Below are 21,786 nucleotides of genomic sequence, written 5' to 3'. Positions count from 1 at the left end.
TTTCTAGTAAATAATTGTTTTTGAAGAAATGTGTTTTTCTTCTTAGGTTTTAAAATATATTTTAACATGTTGTAGCCATGTTGATCCCAGGATATTCAAGAGACAAGGTGGATGAAGTAACATCTTTTACTGAACCAACTTCTGTTGGCGAAAGACAAACTTTCGATCTACACAGAGCTAAAGAACAAACAGCTGAAGACGTGCTCTGTGTAGCTCAAAAGCTTGTCTCTTTCACCAACAGAAATTGGTCCAGTAAAAGATATTACCTCACTCACTTTGTATCTCACATATCTTTAACAGAAAATTATAAAACCCACATGAATTACCCAAAAGATTTGATATAGCTCTACAGATAGAACACAATGGCTGATCTTCAGAAAGTCCAACCATATCTGGGTCCTTATTTAATTCTATAAAGGTCCAGAGTGCATTTTGCCCATAATTTTCTTTATTGAAAAACAAAATAGTATGGCAAGGTTGGTTGGTTGGTTGGTTTTTAATCCAACACCTGGAGGAGGCAGGAAACGTCAATATTGTATTTTCTACACTAGAAAGCCATGAATTTGGTCCCCATTATGCCCAGCCCCCTCAAATAGGGAGCTCTGAGACTCATATTGTGGGCATACTACCATGATGGGCACATTATATGTAGATCGATTAGAAAGACTCAATGTTTTTAGCATGCTAATGTTACTTTTATCTACTTACCTATCTACCAAATGTATTTCTAATGTGCCAATGACAACAATATCTAGGAGGCAAACATAAAATTAAAAGTTGCATTACCTTTGTCCGTAACTGTCCTTGCTTCCCTCCAGTCCCTAATTTAACTGCTTTTCACTCCTCTCTCCCCCTCGTTTTTCTTTTTTGTCATTCATTTAGGCGATTGTGGTGAATTTTACTTATGCTAGCTACTAATTTTATCCCCTAACATTTGCCTCTATTCTATGAATCACAAGTTGATTTTAAAAGGAAGTGCCAGACTATTTCCCATAACATGAAATTAAAGCTAAACAAGACTTTGCTAAATCAAGCCCTTTGTCTTTATTCAGTGGAATAATTCTGTCACCAAAGGGTTGATCCTTTATGTGAGCAATCCCATTGCCTTCAAAGGGCTGCAAGATCAGGCCCTCAGTTTGAATGCAAAGGGGCTTTTTCTTTTGTTTTATTTTTTGGTGCCTGCAATTTGAGTTAAACATGTTTCTTGCATGATATTTCAAATACGAAATCAGATGAAGCACCATTCATGAAATAAATTGGCCTAAATTTACTAAAAAGGTTGTTGACAGGGAAGTTAGGTCCAAAATGTAGATTCTGTAATATATAAGGATGTAGATTCAGATCAAAATCTTACTCTGAAATGCCAATAACCCAAAATGCCATGGCATCATGTTTGTATGAATAACAGAAAATGAAAGATACTGGAAACAAATGTGAAACTGACTAATCTATTTTTACCATCCAATTTAAGTGAAATGCAAAAAGAATATAGCATAAATAGTGAAAAGTAAAACAGATTTTTAAGAAGTCTTTCAGGTCTAGAGTTCGATCATCCAGGTTCCTCAAGTCTTGAGTGGGAGGTGAAAACTTAGAAGAAGCTAGAGCTAAAAGCTATAGAAAGACTATAGAAGCTTCTTCTGGTATATGTTCAATGAATTCAGACATTTTTTAATAGTTGGAGTGATTGTATTTGGCCATTAATGCTTCAAAGTTTGCAATCCTGAACTGTAAGATCACAGAGGAGTAAGTTTTACGACCAAAAAGATCCAATCTCTTCCAGTCCCTGTTATATGGAGTGGATCTGGAGTGGTGTTATCTGCCCCGTTCATTCATGGCCTCTACCACCAGAGAGTTTGGCGTAGGGTGTGAAAATAAAAATTCCACTCTCTTGGAAGAGACATAATTATTTTTAATCTGCTCTTTTGCAAATGGGCAGAATTGTTGCTAGGGTTTGCCAGATAGTCTTGGCTGGGTCCATGAGAGCCTCATTTATTGGAGGAGTAATCTTGGAAGAGGTTGAAGTTTGGAGGATGTCCAACAACTTATGTTGGGACTCTGCAACTTCTTCCAGCGGTATACCCAGGGAGTCTGCAATCCTCTTAAACAGTTCTTGGAACTGTTTAAAGTCATCCCCATCGTAGGTGGTGGGGGCATGATAGTTTCATCTGGAGAGAAGGATGAAAAACTGGCAGACACAGTGACTTCTTGATCCGAAGTCTCCTCCAGTTTCTCGATTGCCTCTTCCAGGATTTCAGAGGGTCGAGGTACTGAAGGTGATGGAGAATGCCTTGACCTCTCCCTGTGTGGACTGGGAGGCTTAGGGTAGTGTTGGTGGTATGCTGCCCCTGGGTCCCAGTAGGGCCACTGTGGTGGGAATGACATTGGTGGCAGCATCCAGGGGTGTCTGTACCATCCTTGAGTTTCAGCTCTTGGGTGGTACTGATGTTATTCTAGTGGACCCGGTCTGGTGGCCGTCTGTATAGGCGAAGAGCGATGGGAGGAGTAGATTTTCCCTTCCTCATCATCATCCTTGTCACTGGATAAAGGAGGAGCTGATCTGGTTTGTGTAGCGAGTTGGCATGGTACCAACCATGCTGAAATAATGTCAGTACCGAGGAGTGGAGATTCCGGTGTTGACGAGACTAAAAAAAAAAGGTCTCTATGCTGAAGAAACTACTGCAGTATGGAGAGTATATCAGTTCTGAGCAGGGTGTTGTCAGTGGTACTGATGCCTTTACCGCGATTGTCAGTGCCGAGGGTTGTGCGCTGTGGAGGCAGGAGGTGACGCCATAGATTGTAGCGCTGCCAAGCTGCTCAGTGCCGCTACCGCATGTTTGAGTGGCTCTGGCGGTACCAAGGCAGGGATTGTAGGTTTCCCTTTTGTGCCTTTGTCTGAACCCACCTTAGGGTCTTTGGCTTGCACAGTACCGGATGGTCCCGCTGCGTCAGAGGTGGGTGGTCTTGGTGCGGTCAGTACCAAAGGGGTCTGACGGGTCAGGGAACTACAGGTCCTATAAGGTAACCGTCCTATCGTCTTTAAATCTGTGTCCATATGATCCCACTCTAGGTAACTGATAAGCACTGTCTCATCTACAAGGTGGGATTGAGAAGTCCTGGCAGCCACTAAATAAAGTGACTATAACACTGCTCTATCAAATTTGGTGTAGCTGATGTAGACTGACCAATTACTGAAGGAAGTGATGGTCTCTTCTAAGATAATCTTGCCTTCTTGCTGGGTGGTGTGACAAAGTTCCTCCTCTATCTTGGTGGGTCCTGCGCTTATTGGTGGATTTTCTTGCCTCAAAGATTCACCATGTGGGTTGGGGAACAGCCCAGAGACCTTCCCCTCTGGGAGAACCCACAATCCAGGTCAATTGGGAGGTTTGGGGGGAACCCGGGCCAGCCCTCTACTCCGGGTTCCAGCCCAGGGCCCTGTGGACTGCAGCTGTCTATAGTGCCTCCTGTAACAGCTGCATGACAGCTACAACTCCCTGGGCTACTTCCCCATGGCCTCCTCCAAACACCTTCCTTATTCTCACCACAGGACCTTCCTCCTGGTGTCTGATAACGCTTGTGCTCCTCAGTCCTCCAGCAGCACACCCTCTCCCTCTCAGCTCCTTGCGCCTCTTGCTCCCAGCTCCTCACACTCCCACCACAAACTGAAGTGAGCTCCTTTTTAAAACCCAGGTGCCCTGATTAGCCTGCCTTAATTGATTCTAGAAGCTTCTTCTTAATTGGCTCCAAGTGTCCTAATTAGCCTGACTGCCTTAACTGGTTCTAGCAGGTTCCTGATTACTCTAGTGCAGCCCCTGCTCTGGTCACTCAGGGAACAGAAAACTACTCATCCAGTGACCAGTATATTTGCCCTCTACCAGACTCCTGTACCCCACTGGTCTGGGTCTGTTACAGTGGGTACACAGAAGATTGTTGCCAAAGGTAGGTGGGTGTCCTGTCTGGACTGTCTTTGGTATCTAAAGAGCTTGAGATTTGGGGCTGAGGTGTAGAGGCAAACTGGTCATCATCCTCCCTAACTTGAACAGAGATACATGATCTTAGATCTAGGATGAAGGAACATCATACCTGCAGAGATGGGGAGTACATCCAGGAGAGAAGAGACTCTCTCCTACAAAGATTTAGACATTGTAGTGGACAAATAACCCAACATGAGCTCCCAGTGTGACAATATGGCAAAAAAGGGCTAATGTGAACCTTGGGTGTATAAATAGAAGAGCAGTGAGGTGATTTTACGTAGGTATACGGCATTGATGAGACTGATACTGGAATATTGCATCCAGTTCTGGTGGCCTCATTTTAAAAATGAGGCTGAAATGTTTGACAAGGTGCGGAAAAGAGCCAGAAATTTCTCCCAGAGGCAGTGCTGATCTTTGCGCCGACTTTGGTATTGTGAGTTTGGAGATGTGGATCAGTGCCAAGTATAGCGTCATCAGTGCTGAGCATCACTTGCCCCTACCGAATGAACAAGCTTAGCACTCTGCTGCTGAGAGGAGAGAGAGGGTTTCAGTCTCTCCTTGTGGGACGAGGGGGATTAGTACAGGCAGCAGTGTCTATCCAGGTGTTCAGATCTTGCTTGCCTTGGTGAGAATGCAGTACTGGTTCTCAGTGCCAGGGTGGGAAGTTGACACCAAGATAGTCTTCACTGGTTTCTGATCCTTGCCTGATGTGCTGTGGATTTTTGCCAGTAGTGAACTTGGATGTTGCGTGACAACCTGCAGGGGCATTGGCTGACTGGAACTTAGAGACCAGATCAATCTTGGATGTCAAACCTTGCTCTTTGGGCGCTGAAGTCCCTCTCATTGATTGTTTGACTCAGAGTTGCTGAGACAGAAAAGGAATGTCATACAGAGCAGCAGTCTAACACACGGTTCTCCCCGAGACGACAAACACAGCAGCTGTGGCCATCTATGAGTGGAATAAGTGTCACAGGACTGCCACAGTTTGAAGCCTGAGGGTTTTGAATCTGCCAGTTTAGGTCTGGATACTGGGTAAAATTACAGAAGAAAAAACTTAAATTTAATTCTTTTTGGAGGGGGGGGCAGGGTGGTGTGTGTGTGTTCATATAGAAAAAATTTAAAAGGAGGAAATTGAAGGGAATTAACTAATTTACGAGAGAAAATTCTGCTAAAAGGAAGGGGGTGGGCACCACTTGTTTTGTCTCGCTGCAATGGGCAATAAGAGGAACTGAGGCTCTCAAGAATATAACATGTAGGTGTAGAAATATTATATTCTTGAGAGCCAAAGGACCAAATATACTAAACGACGACCTGTAAGAAAGATGAGGACCAATTCTCTTGCTGTTCCCCCTCCCATTCATTCCTACCATAATGTGTTATCCTTAGACCCTATTTGGGAGATCCAGATTTCAAATTCAGCCTCTAGCTGGTAGGTATCTGAAAAGGTTCCCCCCTCCCATCCCAGAGCTTCCTCTAGCTTTTGGGTTGCTGTGGAGAGGATGGGTTGTGTAGAATTTCTCTACTACTCTACTTCTGCCTTGGCCTCCACTTTGCGCTCACCTCCCTTGTCAGTAGTTCCAGTACTGCCCCTGCTCAGGGCAGAGAACATCTGGATGCCAATAAGACAAGCTGGCATAATAAGTCCCTAATCATTTCATACAGATTTTGATTCAGCATCAGTGGGAAGTGTGTGCGGCATGCCTCATAAGATCAGAAGGACTAACTGTTGAATGCCTTGAAATTCTTTACACAATATATTGGGTTCTGAAGCCAGCCTCAGTCTGCAACAGGCCTGATACACAACACCGTCCTGACATCAGAAAAGACTCCACAACATCTCTACACTTCAGACTTCAAGAAAGAAGTGTGTGCAATGAAGAACAAATCAAGAAACGTCTGAAACTGAACTCCCTCTACCTCATCTTTTTGTGCCAAAGTCTGTTAAATTATCAAGACACAATAAGACAAGGAAAGGGCAGTTTCACCTTTAACTCTGAATCTACCCAGCTGTACTGCAAACCCCATACATCAACTGAAACTAGTCAGCAGATACAAAGATTCTGTTCAGAATTACACAAATAGGTTTACAGACAACTTCTATAAGTGGATCTGCAGCATCATGGTCTACTGTGTGTATACAGATTTATTCATGACTTAGGAAAAATAAAGATCCAAATCATAATTTGCCCTGCACCTTGTGTACTTGCTTACACCCACACAGACAGGAAAGGCAGCATTTTGCACCGATGTAAATGACCATACAACAATGAACTGGGACCTGGATTTTTAGGGGAACTGGGCACTTCAAAGGATTGGGTTTAACAATCTTCCACTTGCAGGTGGTTGGTTTTAATTGAAAGTTACCACTTATTGGCAGGTTGGTAACTTCCCTGAAAGGAGACTGGTGGGTTCAGTCCAGATCCCAGTGGACAAGTTTTTACAAGATTACCAACAAGGGTGCCAAACGTTATGGCAGTGGGTTGTCTCAACAGAAAAAAAAACAAGAAAAACCAATGGCCACTCTCACTCTCAGTTTAGGCACATAGGCAAAGTAATGTGAAGGAAACTTGCACAGCTGCTGCTCATACTGTACCTGCTACGTGACTGAATAGGAGGTTCAGTCTCCAGGTATCTCTAGCCCCTCTCACCAGCACTAAATGACCCCGTTTTTTAAAAATTAGATCTCCGGCACCTCTGGAGTTATTCTGTGTGAGGCAGACATGAATGCTAACCACAGAATGAATTAGGCCAATAAGCTGCTGTGCACGCACAAAGACTAAAAACACACCCAAAACAACTCAACCACATAAAAGCCGAATGTATACTATGAACCAGCAGCTCATAAAATGTCAGTGATGTAGAGGACTAGACATCCATAAACATTTTACACAAGAACACATGGGGGGAGGGGAGAAGCAAGAGGATTGTAACTGTACCTGGTAGAGTTTTATTATGTGCGGGTGGTCGAGCATTTTCATTATCTGCACTTCTCGATAGATCTTTTCCAGGTTCACTGCATCCAGCTGAGATTTGTCAATTATTTTTATTGCCACCTGTAGCCCAAGGAACAAAAATTTTTTTTCTTTAAATCAATTTTCCAGTCTTGTCTACCCCTGCTTGTTAACAGGACACCAAATTCCTATAACTCTGGATCATTTTTTTTATTTCAAAAATATACTTGCTATATCTTAATTTGATAATTCACTTATAAAAAATAAGGCACATAAGATATCATGCTGTTGATCCAGGAACTCAGCTGCTGACCAAAATCTCTTTAGCATTGTCAACGGGTGCAGGCAGTATCAGCAGGGGCTTAGACAGAGGAGAAGAGACCTCAAGTGCCTCTTAATTTGTGCATGTGAGCAAGTGGACTGAAGTAATAAATGGAGAAACTGCAGTCTGACGCCTGGGAACGTGAAGCAATATTGAGGGATGAAACAGCTTGATGAGACTTCTTGCAGCAGCACCATGTCACTATCTGGGACAATGCAATGATAAATTCTCAAACTAAAACTAGTCAGTATTTTTTCATTTGCAAAATACACTAATAAAACCTTCAATTACAGCTTGCTTTTCTACCCCAGAGCCCAATCCTGCAAATACTTATGCACATGCTTAATTCCATGCACATAAGTTGTTCCAGGCAGCCAGGATTTCACCCCACAAATTTTAAATAAAGTTTTGAACTCAAGTTCTTGACTCAGCACATGCAATCAAAACATACTTAGCTAATGCAATTTGGATTGTTAAGGATTTTTATTTCAATGTGATTAATGTTCTAGATATAAGGATGTCTGTAATTAACCTGTTGAGAAAGTGTAAAATCTCTGCAGGGAAACTCATGTCAGTTACACAGAGCAAACAGAGTCCATGTTATTTAGAAGCTAGTTTGGGGTCCTACTGACCTCATTCCCAGTCAATACTGGAGAACTGAGTTACATAGAACTATACTTAAGGGATTCCCAATTTCACCAAAAAAGGAAACAAAATGTTAGGCGCTATAAAGAATGCAAGAGAAAATACTGAGAATATTAAACAGAGCAAATTCCTTTTTTTGGTGTGAACATACATGGTGTAGGAATAAACAAGGATGTAAACAAGAATTCAGTCTGTTAAAAAAAATTAAGACTTCCCCCTCCCCAATTTGTTTACTGCCAATAAAACTGATTTGTGAACAAGTTTATGCAGGCACCATTTCATCAACCTATAAAACAAGTTTCCTAGAAAATTATAATAACCAAAAACAGACACTAAAAATAGAAACAAAAATTCTTACATACACCTTAGGAAATATTTGCTTTAAAAAGTTATTCCTTATATGTCAAATTTCCCCACTTTCTCTCATTTACTTTATAGTAGCTCACCAAAAAAGCAATATCAAGCAAACACTGGAATTGGCCTATTATATTTTCTTAATATAACAGGGCAGGTGTGCTCTGGGTGGAGCCCTGTTTCAAGCACCACTCAGCTTCCTCCCTCAATAAAAAGAATGGAAACCACTACTTCTCACATAAAAAGTTACCCAACATTTCTAGGGTGATCCCTACCCCAAACTGATACTTCACTTTATCCAGATCCTGTCAGAGTAACGGATCCCCTATTTTAGGTAAGCCAGGAGGATTTATATTCCAGTTTATTAGAGAAGTAGTATCCAAGTGTACTCACTCACCAGACAAGCCTAATTCAAGAAACCAACCACCTTCTCTCAGTTGTTTGTATGATCAATTTTTAATTTTCCCATTACTTACATTAATAGCCTAATCTCTCCAAACCTCCCCTGTACATGGTATCTTACACAGCATCAGTCTTGCCTCTTACTTCATTTATCCACACTAACCCCTTGCTCTAACTCTGTTCCTTAGTAGATGCACAGATTGCAAAAGCTTTATCCATAGAGGAATTCCTGAGCACTTTCCATTTCCTCTCTGTTTTTTCCTTTCATTATTCTAGTCCATTTACTTTTGTCTTACACTTGAACTACTGCACACTTTTACCTCGTTCTCTCCCTTTATCCCTTTAATCATAACTAAAATAACTTTCTCTTGTTGCTTGCCTGTATCTTCTGTGTGACAAGACTAACGTACAGAGGCTGACAGGAGCAAAGTTGTGTAGGGATTCAAAGAGGAGAGCGCTTATGTCTGATATAAAAAGGTGAGGGAAAGCCAGTAAAGGGTGCTGTAGTGGAGCACAGGCAGAGCGATGGAGCACACTAAGCCCAGGTCTACACTCGCGGCCGTGTGTGTGTGTGTTCCTAAGATACGCAACTTCAGCTATGTGAATAGTGTAGCTGAAGTCGGCGTATCTTAGGTTGACTTACCTGGCCATGAGGATGGCGGCGAGACAACCGCTGCCGCTCCCCCATCAACTCCGCTTCCGCCTCTCGCGAGCTGGAGTTCCGGAGTCGACGGGGAGCGCAATCGGGGATCGATTTTATCATGTCTACACTAGACGTGATAAATCGACCCCCGATAGATCGATCACTACCCACTGATCCGGCAGGTAGTGAAGACCTGCCCTTAGTATCCGTGGCAGCATTCTGGACAACCTGAAGTAAGGAAGCAGCAAAACTCTGCCTTCCTAGGCTCTTCCTTCATCTTTTTCAGTTCATCCAAAATGCTTCACTCTCTTTAATATACACTTTTGTATTTTGGATTTCCATTCCTCCACTCCCCCAGGAAAAAAAAAAATCTAGTATTTATATGGCTTGCAATTACAAGTTCCTGCAGTGAAGCGTGTAAATTCCTTGAATTGAAAAAAGTGAATTTAAAGTATACAAGCTCTGCTGGTTTTTCCAACAGAGTTTGGCATTTCCACAATTTGCTCCTGTATTTGAATACAGAATCTCTACAGAGATTATAAAACACTGAAGGAACATAAATATTTCAATGAAGAATGTTTCTGCTTTCAAGTCTGTCTATAAACATTTCCTATGTTGACAACTTTCTCCATGTATGTTAGGCAGTTACTAGCTCCCAATGTTAGCAAAAGTGCAAGCCCAAAACAAAGTTTTTAAAAGATACAATTCAGCTGAGTTGTCTTGCAAACCATAAAAGACCTAATTCCTCAGTCAGACCTAGCAAAAGAAAGAAAGAAAGAAAGAAAGAAAGAAACAGATGAGTTGTGAGAGGGTAAAAAGGGTCTTCGTTTACCTGTAATCTCACTGACAGTTAATCTATACCAGATGCTTCTGTTATTTCAAGAGTAAATGTATAATTATAGTTTTACCATATTGTTGACTGAAGTTATTTAAAAAATTACTTAAAATTGAAAAGACATTTTTCACATTTACTTAGCAAATTCCCTTCTGGTATTTGAACCAACTAAAAAACAAAAATAATCTCTGATCGGAGACCAACCATGCGGAGTTTCATCCCCAAGGGAGAATCTTCAGAAAACTGAGCATGTAAAAATTGAGTCCTGCTGTAACATTTATTATAGTTTAATGTTAAATTAATGTGCTTTCTTTGTGGCTTTCTGCCACTTCCTCCTTTTCCAAATGTTCCCCATTGAGGGACATGCTACAGATGTTTAAAAAATTCCTAACAATACAACCTGTCTACATTTAGAAGATGGTGAAAAGACTGAAAATAATTCCTTCATTTAAAGGTCAGGAAGCCATACAGCTCCAAGAAATTCAGTCCTCAAGTCAAACATTTCAGTGCAAATCCCAAGAAAATCTGTTCTAATGGCTTCCAAATAACATTAGTCTTCTCATACTAAAAATCAGTCTCTCAGATTCTAAAGAAAAATGTATTTGCATTAGAGACCAGTATGCCACACAATCTCATTAAAGAAAGTCTATTGTACTAGAGTTCTACATTTCCCACACTATCAAATAGCTGTTTATTGCAAAAATTCTATCACTATCACTTAACATTTTTGCTCTAAGAACCCTGCACTTACAGCTATGTAACTTGCAAATACCTGTGTCACATTTAGTTTTCATGTAGCGTATTCAGGTACAGTAGTGTGTCAAAGAACCTGACAAGCCAACACTTCCTGTGAAGTCTGAAAATGTGTTTATAAAAGCCTTATCGCATTAAGAGCAAGAATGTTCTTTTAATGTCATCAAGCCTTGAACTCACATAAGTGAACTTGTTTTCATATCTCCATATTTAATCACAAGTGACATGATCCAAACAAGTTCTAAAAAATTCAGTTTTGGTCACTTAAAATGTAATACTTGGTAGCCTTACAACTTTCCTTGGTTAGATCTACATTTACAAAAGCCTAACTGTGTTTAAAAATGCAATTACGTTCTTTACAATTAGACTAATGGGCAAGTTACTCAGCTGTATTAGGTGAACTCTGGTATAAAGCTGAATGGACAGTCCACAGAACACACAGACCCCGAATTAGCATCCAAACCCTCCTCCTTCTGTGGTTTAGTTATTATTACTAACAAAAAAAGATGAACTTCACTTTTAGTTTTCTTCTTACCACTGGTTGTCCCTAGGGGTTCCCTTCAGGACCTCCTCTGCTCTAATGCGCTCTCTTTCCAAAGAATCCCTTAGTATCTTCTTCTTCATTCTAGATGGAGTTAAAAAGCTGCCCCCACAAAATGAGTTAAGCAAACTTCAGCAGCTTTATACAGTGTTCTATCACCTGCTGTGAGGGTAGGTCAACAGATGAACTCTGCCAAGCTGTTAAAAATCCATAAACACATTCTTGCTTCAGTCAAATGTTTAAAAATCAAGATTTTCAGTATACAGATCACTCAACATGAGAGTTGCCACACTGCCTCTTTGATCTAAAATGTAATTATACGAGTGTAAATGTTTATTTAGCTACATGCTAGTTCATTTTTTTGAATTTCTGAAATAATCCCACGTGCGGTACTCTTGCTGACCACGAGTAGCTGTGTATCGGCAACACAAAAAGCGTTTATATCAAATAATGTAGACCAATAAATATTAAAGACTTCTTATTTCTAGTTCATCCAGAGACTTTATAAAAACACTCATGATAATGAACTGAATAAAATGTAGTGTGTACTCTCTTGCTATAGTTAGGCACTAGCAGTTTTTCTGAAACAAAGATGCAGTAAGAGGTGGCGCTAATTACAGAAATATTTTGTTGTCTATTCTCTAATACAGGTTGAGGTTTTATATTAGGATTGACACTGTAATATATGTGTAAATATTTTCTTAATCTGAAACGGAGTATTACAGACATTTGGCTTCTCTGTTTCAAATGTTTAAAGGTAGATTAGATACCTCAGCCTTTTTTAATCCTGAATTTTTTTGCCCTTTGTTGGATCTGAAGGTTTAGAGAAAAATCACTAAGAAATACTGCGCAACTACACGTAAATGTGAAGTTGCACTTAGCACTGAGCTCTTTTTCACTAGCAATCTTAACAGTGTCTTGATTAAAACAAAACATGGGCCAAATCCCATTGAGTTCAAATTGGAGATGCTGCTTCTGACTGCAGCAAAGATTTTAATTTTACATTTTTGCCCAAAACTGTTGAACTATGAAATCTCTCTCAGTGAAACTGAATATACAGCTCACTAGCAATCACTAATATTTTCCAGAAATGTCATAACATAGCACTAATCTTTCCAGTATACTGCATAAAGGTTTACCTGGTACATGACTGAATTCTCATTTCTCTAGCATGGTCAACCTCTATCTATGGCAACACATGCCACCACCCACAGGACACACCAAATTAAGGACAATTATGCAAGTCACATGATTCTTGCATACTCCTACAGTTAGGCTGCAAATCACTGTGTATTTGCACACCTCTCCCCACTACCACACACAACTTTCATGATTAAGAGTAATAAATGCTTTAAATCAGCTTAAAAGTGACCTGAAAAGGGGTAAAAAATGGTCTACACCTCCCTTACCCTCCCCCCACATTGCTTTTAAGATGCATAAAAGCCTAAAACCTATTTGAAATCTTGCTTCAAAATATCAGGAATAGTAAGTCTTTCCTTCCTTGTTTTTGCTAGAGGACTAGAGAATTGGAGTGGGAGCCTTCTCTGCCTTCAACTGAAAGGGCAGGGAACTGAAACTGCCAGGCATCTAAATTTAAACAGATATCAAATGAAAAAAAGTTAGTCTGACTAATAATCCTTACTTTCAATTTTTTCAAGATGAATTTAATTTCTATTTAGTTTTGATGCTACCCTTATAGTCCTCCAGTCATCCAGAAAAAGAAGACCTAAACTTCTAATGTAAGGGAAATGCTGAATATCTTTCAGACCTATAAGACACACAGCAAAAAAGGCACAAATCCAGATTTTCTCTTTTGCAGCTGCCATTTAGGTTGCACAGGTCAATCTAAAACCTTAGGCCCTGTTTAGGTTAGAGAAATTTGCACGAGTGCAGTTACCCTGATGCAAGGTCCCTATGTAGACTCACTGTAATAGTGTAAAACAGGGCTTACTCTGATCTGGAATACATCGTGCTGGTGCAAGCCCTACGGAAACAATGGAGTGCTTCTACATCATGGGTTTGCTCCAACATAGCTACATCAATATTAGCTTCCCTTAAATCCGTGTGCGCTAAACCAATTTGTGGGTCACAACAAGGGGGGAGGGCTGTTGTGTTTTAAACTAGTGCACTTATGAGTATGTATCATGCATACACACATTTGATCAGCCAACCGTTCATCTAGTTCAATATTCTGCCTCCTAGAGAAGCCACTTTGGAGAAAAATACAACCATATGTAATGGACAATTAGGCAATAACATGCCTATAGGAGAAGGTTTTCCAAGTTCAAGCAGTTGGTGGCTGACATATGTCCTGAACCATGAGGACTGGTTAATAAAAAGTGTTTACGATAGTTCATGGAGCCACAGCTTACATCAATATGCAGATGATTAACCATTTGAGTTTTAGGCTTAATGCCCTATATCTTGTAGGAAAGAGTCCCACAGGTTGGTTATGTATTTGAGTATTTCCTTTATCTGTAAGTTTATTACTTTTATAATTCCAGAGGGTGTCCCTCTTATATTATGAGATAGTAAGCAGCAGATTCAGGCTGATGTTCTTTACCATTCATGTTTATACCTCATGTCACTACTTACCTCCTAAAACTAAGCAGTCCTAATCTTTCTGAGCTTCCCTTATGATTCTTCCAATGCTTCTAATTATTTTTGTTGCCGTCTCCTATTTTTCCTGTCCTCCAGACCATAACTACTTCTCCTGTATCCATATTCATGAACATAAACCTAATTCTCTGATCACAGGATATTTCTGTGATACAACAAACGTACTGTGTGCAAGAACCTATCAAAAATGCAGCTGTCCCCTCTGAAGCATCTAGTACTGACTGATCTTAAAGGCAGGTTGTAGGACTACATCAACCATGGTTGAGACTACATTGCAATTCCTGCATTTCTATTAACTTTCACATTTCTTCACTTGAGTGCTCAAATGCAACATTAAGGTTGCAGTTATATGAGTTCACACTCAATTTAGAACTAGTTTGCCATACTCCACCTTCTGGGCTATGTACACATTCTTCTTATACACACATTCTGTTTCAGTCGGATTTCACCTTTAAATAGATTAGATTAATTTCATGACAAGTAACTTTAAGGTCTGCACCATTTCAATACAATTCTGTTACGTAACTAAGCAGAGTTGGTGGAACTCATACCGGTCTGACTTTGAATCATTTACAGTAATGGTACTTGGTCAGAATGCAAGTTCTCTTTACCATTAGTGAAAGTTAATAGGGTCCCTCTCCCTTGCAACCCATCTAGCTGCTCCTACTGACTGACCCAACAATGAAGTTCTACCTATGTCTATAAATTTCTTGTTGTGGAAATAACTGGTCATGCAAAACAAACAAATAAATAAATAAAAGTGTACAACAAGGTTTAACCACAAAACTTTGGAAAGGGAAAACCTGCTACAAAAATTATGAGAAAAATATGATATAGGTTTCATTTTAGCTGAATTTTAAAATATACCATGTGAAACAACTGTCAGTCATAATAAGTTCACCCTGCCATTCACATTCCTGGAATTACTTCCATCTTGGCAGTAGTAATTCACAATGTGAACTATAAAAACAACTTCCAGACCAAGCACAGCATACGAGACCCTAACCAAGAAGAAAACCTATTCCATCAAATTTATATTGACATTTAGTAAAGTTTTTAGAATGTACTTCTATTAATTTCAGCCATTTTTTTAAGCTGACAACTTGTACCAAACACAGTATTGCCAAGCTGTTTAAACGCGAAGTGTAGATTATTTTAAATTTTCACAAAACTCAGAGATCTAATTTTTGAATTACAATGAAAAGTTAAGATTGCCACTGCAATGCCATTGAGACATGGTGCCTGAAGACCAGTAAGCAAACAGCTTTACCTACTGCCTGGTGAGTGAAACATTAACACTATAATTGAACACTACCTAAAATTCTAATTTCCAAACTTGGGTATTTAGTAGTAGCAAGGAAAGGGTTTAAAAATTATTTGATTAAGTTCCTTAATATGCAATTTGAGAAGTGAGGCCATAACTTGATCAAATTTCCTTTAATACTTTGGATTTTCATAGAATCACAGAAATGTAGGGCTGGAAGAGACCTCAAGAGGTCAATAACATTGTACACACAACTTTGAAGAGTGACCACTACTATGTGCCCTGCAACAATGTTAAATGTAAAATTGTAGTTGAAGTTAACAATTATAATTTTGCCTCCTGCCTATTGATACCTGTACAACTTAAGATCATTATAAGTGAAAGATTACAGTTTTAAATTTCTTTACTTTGTGCTTTGTGCATTTTGTTCAGTTTCCTTGCCTGTATGGATCATTCACATCGCACCACAGAAAAAGGGTTTTTTTTTAAAAATAGGAAGTATGATCATATCATAAAAATTGTCAAGAAACTTAAATACAGTTATAGTATCAGAGGGGTAGCCGTGTTAGTCTGGATCTGTAAAAAGCAAATGAGAGTCCAGTGGCACCTTTAAGACTAACAGATGTATTGGAGCATAAGCTTTCATCTGATGAAGTGGGCATTCACCCACGAAAGCTTATGCTCCAATACATCTGTTAGTCTTAAAGGTGCCACAGGACTTTCTGTTGCTCGTTAAATACAGTTACAGTAACTGAAAGTACTTATGTTTTAAAAGTTATTAAGCGATGATGTCCAAAAGTGCTGCTTCCATCGGATATTTTAAAAATATGCCTAACTACATTTTTACCCAAGTAGACTATAGTAGTTTAATTATGGATGATGCATAACATAATTATGGTTTTCTGAGAATGGTATTTAATTGATAACTTGGGTAACTTGCATTTCTGAAAAGATGACTGTTTTTAATTTAGTACCCAGACAAGCTGATTCAGGGGAATGGGATAGGAGGGAATCATTCTTCTTCAAACTGAAGTACCAAAGCTGGCTCCACACCTGGAGATATTGAATAAATGGCAAACCTGACAGCAGAACACAGAACAATTTAGCCTTTAGGGTTCAAACCTGCAGTGCTTAATTTGTGCCAGGGCTTGCTAGGGCAGAGTCCCAGCACCTCTAGGGTTGGCAGTTCATAGCCCCGGCAACTCAGGGCTTGCCACATCAGTTATGAAAGTTTAAAAAAAATGGCTTGAGCCAGGGCACCTAATTGTTGGCGCCCCAGCCCCTCGCTCATGACAAATTAAGCACTGCAAACCTGTTCTGCGTTTGCTAATGACCAAGTTATCAGTTACCTGCTGGCCGTTTCTCATGAAGGGACTATCCTAACAGCAGCTCCACGGCTAGTGTCGGCATTGTTCTCGGCGCTGCTACAGCCCCCGAGCCCGGGGAAGAGCTCTGCGGCTCAAACACACTTGCACCAGCACAAGTTGGCCCCGTAAAAGAAATATGTCCTCACCTACACCTTGTCTTGCTGGCAAGTGCATGGCCCAGACTTATCCCCCGCCCCGCGGGGCTCCCCTCCGGCTTGGCCCCGGGACACCCCCGCGGGGCCGGGGGAAGCTCGCACCGCTGGGGGGGGGGAGGTCCCAGGGCTGGCCGGCCGGCGCCTTCCCCGCCGCGCTCGGCTGCTTGGCGGAGCCCCCCGCCGCGCTCAGCCGGGCACCGCGGGCGGAGCGGCAGGGGCCGGAGGCCGGCTCCATCCCTGGCCCCGCTGCAGGGACAAAGGCGGCTGAGGGGAGGCAGCGGGCCGGCCGTGCCTGTGCGAACGGCAGTCGGATGTGGGGGGGCGGGGGGCACCCCCGGAGCCCCCCCCCCCCCCAGCGCCCCCCCTATGGGGGGCAGCGCTCCTGGGGGTCGGAACCAGCCGCCCCCGGGGCGGTACCAGGCCCTTGGGCCGGCAGCAGTGGCGGGGGAGGGGAGGGGAAGGGTCTGCCAGGCCCCGCCTCCTCACGAGCCGGTCCCGGGGGGGCGAGGGAGGCCCGGTTCCCCCCCCGGCCCGGCCGCCTCACCTCGCTGCGCGTGATCCGGTGCCGCCCCAGCTTCACCACGGCGAAGTTGCCCTTCCCCAGCGTGCCCTCGATGTCGTAGAACCCGACGCGGACGGGCCCGGGCCCGCGGGGCAGCAGCGGGGGAGGCTGCCGGGGCTCGGCCATTACCATGCTGGGCTCGGGGGGCGGCGGCGGCAGCGGCGGCTCGGTCCGTCTGTGGCCGTGCGGCGCCCTGCAGCCGCGCCGCCCCGCCCCCCCCGCGCGTCACCGCGCGCGTCAGCGAAGGAGGAGTCTCGCCATGGCAACCGTAGCCACCGCCACCGGATGAGCAACGGCCTCCTGGGGCTGTTCCCTGCGGGGCGCCTCCTCCCACCGGCAGCGGGGCTCCCCTCACAGCCGTCCCCGGCAGAGCGCCTACTCCCCGCCGGCCTGGGGCGGGGAGGCCGATCCATGGTGGCCGGGGGGGGGGGGAGGAGATGGCCGGGCTTTGAGGGAGGGCTACCTACCTGCACGCCCCCCCTCGAAGCTGGGGAGAGCCTCCCCCACACAGCTTGGTTCTCCCCCAGACCCCCTCCCCCGGGCTGGGGGCCAGGAGAGCCCCTCCTCCCAAGTCCTGGTTAGCCATGAGTCTGGGCCTGGCCTGTCGCCACCCCCACTGCTGCTGTGCCCCCCCCCCCCCGCCCAGCCCCCCCCCCCCCCCGCCCCGCCCGCCCCCCGGGCCCCCGTGCCCCCCCCCCCCCCATTGCACAGCACGTCCCTGGGCTCCCATTCCCCCTCTCCCCATTGCACAGCAGACTCCGGGGCTCCCACTGCACAGCATGCCCGTGGACTCCTAAGCCCAGCTGGCCCCAGCCCCCTTAGCCTTCCCTCCATGCCGGTTGCCAATCTCTGACCATGCAAGGCCTCACCGGCTCCTGTCGCTGCCCTGGTCCCTGTACCCCCTTCCTCAGGGCCACAGAACCAGCTGGGCACCCAGTGCAGCCCTCCTGCTGGAATGCAGCTGCCAGGGATTCCCACCCTCTACCAGACCACAGGTCCTGTAAGCGCCCTGGGACTCCGACACACACCTTAGCCAGTGCTCAAACCCACCCAGGATGCCCCCGGAGGGGGCCCCCTCGCTCCAGGCAGATGGTGCCAGGTGCTCTGAGGGCTGAGACAGCCCCTGGCAGCAGCAGGGATGTCCAGCATTGCCTCCTCTGCCAGGTGCCTCACCGTGCAGACACACTCTCAATTATTTGTATTGGGATAGCACGCATGGGCTCCACTGCACTGGGTACTGTACAAACCTGTAACAGATATCATCCCTGCCCCACAGAGTGTCCATGAGCCCACTATGCTCCATGTCACACTGGTCCTTTCCCCACTGCATCAGTAGTGGCACTTTTGCTGATGTATTTACTAGGTGTACGGTTACTGGGAAGGGTCCATCAGAAATCATTAATTAGCAGAAAAATGAAGTCTCTCCCTCTACTTCTCTAGCCCCAAACCTCCAGCTTGGCCCTGTGCTTGCTCTGTCAGCACAACTGCCATGAAGGATGGGGAGCCTCCACACCGATTCGATTCACACCTTAACTAAGGACAACTGGGAAACAGGTGCTCACCATCCAGGCTACTATTTTCTGAAGCAAATAACCTCCTTGACACTGAGAGCAGCATTTCAGATGGGCTAGGATCACCTCTATAGGGGAGTGCCCCCAATACTTACACACCCCTCCTTGTCAGCTAAGAGCATGAAGCTCTTGCCATGGTCAGTGTTTCCAATAGGGCAGGCTAGGCTAGGCCCAACCTGAGGGACCTTGTAGGCTGGATCAGAGGCATTGGTTGCTGATGAATGCTGAATTTATCACCCCAAAGAGATGGTTTAAATCAGGAGTTCTCAACCTTTTTCTAAGGCCCCCCCCAACTATGCTATAAAACCTCCATAGTCCACGTGTGCCACAACCACTGTTTTTCTGCATATAAAAGCCAGGGCCGGCTTTAGTGAGTAGCAAGCAGGGTAATTGCCCGGGGCCCCACACCTTGCCCTTTCCTAATTCCTTCAGTCCCTATCTAGCTTCAATCTCTCTTTGCCTGACCTGTCACTCCCCTCTCACAATTAACCCCACCACCTCTTTCTGGACAGCCAATCCCTTTCTTAAAACTGTAGGAGTCTAGAACACCTGATAGCAGAGGGGCTCCTTGGCCTATGAAAGTATATGCTGCTACTACTTCTAGTTGACGGGAGGTGTGGCCTTCTACAGTCTGCCACTGAGGGGAGCATTGCTGGGATTCTAGACACCACTAAGCACATTGGGAGGCGAGCAATTTAAGGCTTGACAATGCCTGGCCCTAAAAGAGGATTGCATGCATTTTCTACTTCCATTAGTCAGACTTCCACCCTCTGAGATGGCTAATGTATACAAAAGCATGCTAATAATAGTTCTACTTGGGTATAATATGCTGTCACCCAGACCTTTTACTCTTTGAGTTTAGCTTTTCATTATCTTTTTTGCACTATTATGACACTTTAATTCATCTATTCAATTAATGTTGTTATGCTGCAAAAACCCAGTAAATTAGAGATTTAAATAATCTAACCTGAGGTTCATGTGAAATATTGCCTAATAGTTGCTCTAAATCAGGGAATTTGCCTTGGAACATTTTCTATATTTTTGGTAGCAAAAGAATCGATCTGCCTTTTTCCTACTTTTAGCGATGCTACCCCTTACCGTATCTGTCTGAAACAAATTATTCAGCAAGTTAGACTTTATGTTTACAACAGAAAGCTTCATTTGCACAGCCCTTCTTGTACAGCACACGGTAACATCAATTTTGGTTCAAATGTACAGGCTAAAATAAAACTTCAAAATAATGTTCATGGAAAAACTGCAACCAAGAGAACAGCCTTTCTGTAGATGGTTTTGCTACCCATGGTTCACTTCTTGTTGTGCTTCAAACAAGGTGATCCAAACAGTGACCTGTGCGATCTCAAATAAAACACTCAGGAACTATTCAAAGGCAATTTCAGCAACTGTCCAAAAGTATCAAATGTGGAGCACATGTGCCCTCTAGTGGACTATTGTCCTATGTATATTAGAAGTAGGGCCCTACCAAATTCAAGGTCCATTTTGGTCAATTTCATTATTTCAGCTATTTAAGTCTGAAATGTCATGGTGTTATAATTGTAGGGCTCTGACCCAAAAAGGACTTATGGGGGGGGTCACAAGGTTATTGTAGAGGCGATTGTGATATTGCTACCCTTACTTCTGCGCTGCTGCTGGTCACCCAGCCAACAGCCACCACTCTCTGGCTGCCCAGCTCTGAAGTCAGTCCAGAAGTAAAGGTTGCAATACTGCGACCTCCCTAAAATAACCTTGTAACCCCTCTGCAACTCCCTTTTGGGTCAGGACCCCCAATTTGAGAAACACTGGTCTCCCTGGGATATCTGTATAGTATAGGGTAAAAGCATACAAAAGACGAGATTGCACAGGGGAAGGCCAGATTTCACGGTCCGTGATGTGTTTTTCATGGCCATGAATTTGGTAGGATACTAATTATAACACCGAGGGCGATCTATTAAATTTAAAGTGTCAAAAGAGATCTGACAGTTGTCTGTGCAAAAAGATAAAATTAGGTGCAGGAGAAGTCTGTCCAAAGAGATAATGCACTTGGTAGGCTCAGTAGTCCACTAATCCCACACTCTCATTTAATAGCTATTAACAGATTCAAGGAAGACAATGAAGAAACTAAAAGCACCTACCTGTGAAGATAAAGTCAGAAGACAGGCACCTCTCCTGTGCTTTGCAGAGGAGGTTGAATCCCTATCTGAGGCAGGGCAGAACAAGAATGTCTTAGGGACCGTTACAGACTGCATCCTGTAAAAGGTGAAAGCTCCATTGCTGTGGTCTTAGCAGGGTAACATTAGAACTGTTCTATCCCCATATTTCAGGTCTTGACACTGGTGCTCCAACAAAATCTTCACCTTCATTACTGAACTCCTCTCCTAGAAATCAGATTATGGATGTTTCAAGGACTGATGGGCAGTCGGGGCTAGGCTCCCCTAACTGATCATCATACTAGAGCATTCACTTACTAGGTCAGATGCGAGTGTTTCCGGGAAAGCTCTGGTGAGTACAGTAGTGCACTATATAGTCACAGCAGTGCTCTAGAGAGAAAAGTTAGTTCATTGCCACCAGTTTTTGTTGCTGACTTCCTCCAGCAGAAGCAATGCAGAACCATTTGGGAATTCTAAGGTCCGCCCTCACAGCCTGAAGAAACCAAGTTATTTGTGGTCTCAAATCTGCCAAAAGTTGCAATAGCTTATGGTACATTGAGTAACAGTGGTGAAATAACAGCAAGCTGAAATATTGTTAATATTTAAAGTGGAAGATTAGACATGGACCTGCAGTTCCTTTGTTCTAATCTTAGTTCACCCAATGAGTTGTATAGCCTTGGGCAAGTT

The 21,786-nt window shown here is 43.5% G+C and overlaps 1 protein-coding gene across 2 annotated transcripts in view; it reads right to left on the bottom strand.

Annotated features, from left to right (window-relative positions):
* Window positions 1-17,570, bottom strand: part of SIK2 (salt inducible kinase 2) — a 105,402-nt gene extending 87,832 nt beyond the window's left edge. The window contains exons 1-2 of one of the 2 annotated variants that reach the window (XM_024207165.3): window positions 17,367-17,570; window positions 6,908-7,024 (exon numbers count right to left, since the gene is read on the bottom strand). In XM_024207165.3, the coding sequence (XP_024062933.2) occupies window positions 6,908-7,024; window positions 17,367-17,516 (267 nt within the window). In that variant the 5' untranslated portion in view covers window positions 17,517-17,570. Of the gene's footprint in view, window positions 1-708; window positions 752-6,907; window positions 7,025-17,366 lie in introns of those variants that run through there. The other variant, XM_024207166.3, reaches the window with a different exon arrangement.
* Window positions 17,571-21,786: the final 4,216 nt, after the last annotated feature.

This window comes from Terrapene carolina, unplaced genomic scaffold (assembly GCF_002925995.2).
Source record: "Terrapene carolina triunguis isolate 2854851 unplaced genomic scaffold, T_m_triunguis-2.0 Scaffold374, whole genome shotgun sequence".
In the NCBI taxonomy this organism is placed as follows: domain Eukaryota; kingdom Metazoa; phylum Chordata; order Testudines; family Emydidae; genus Terrapene; species Terrapene triunguis.
Note: the sequence above shows the minus strand (reverse complement) of the source record. Positions and strands in the feature narration are given on the sequence as shown.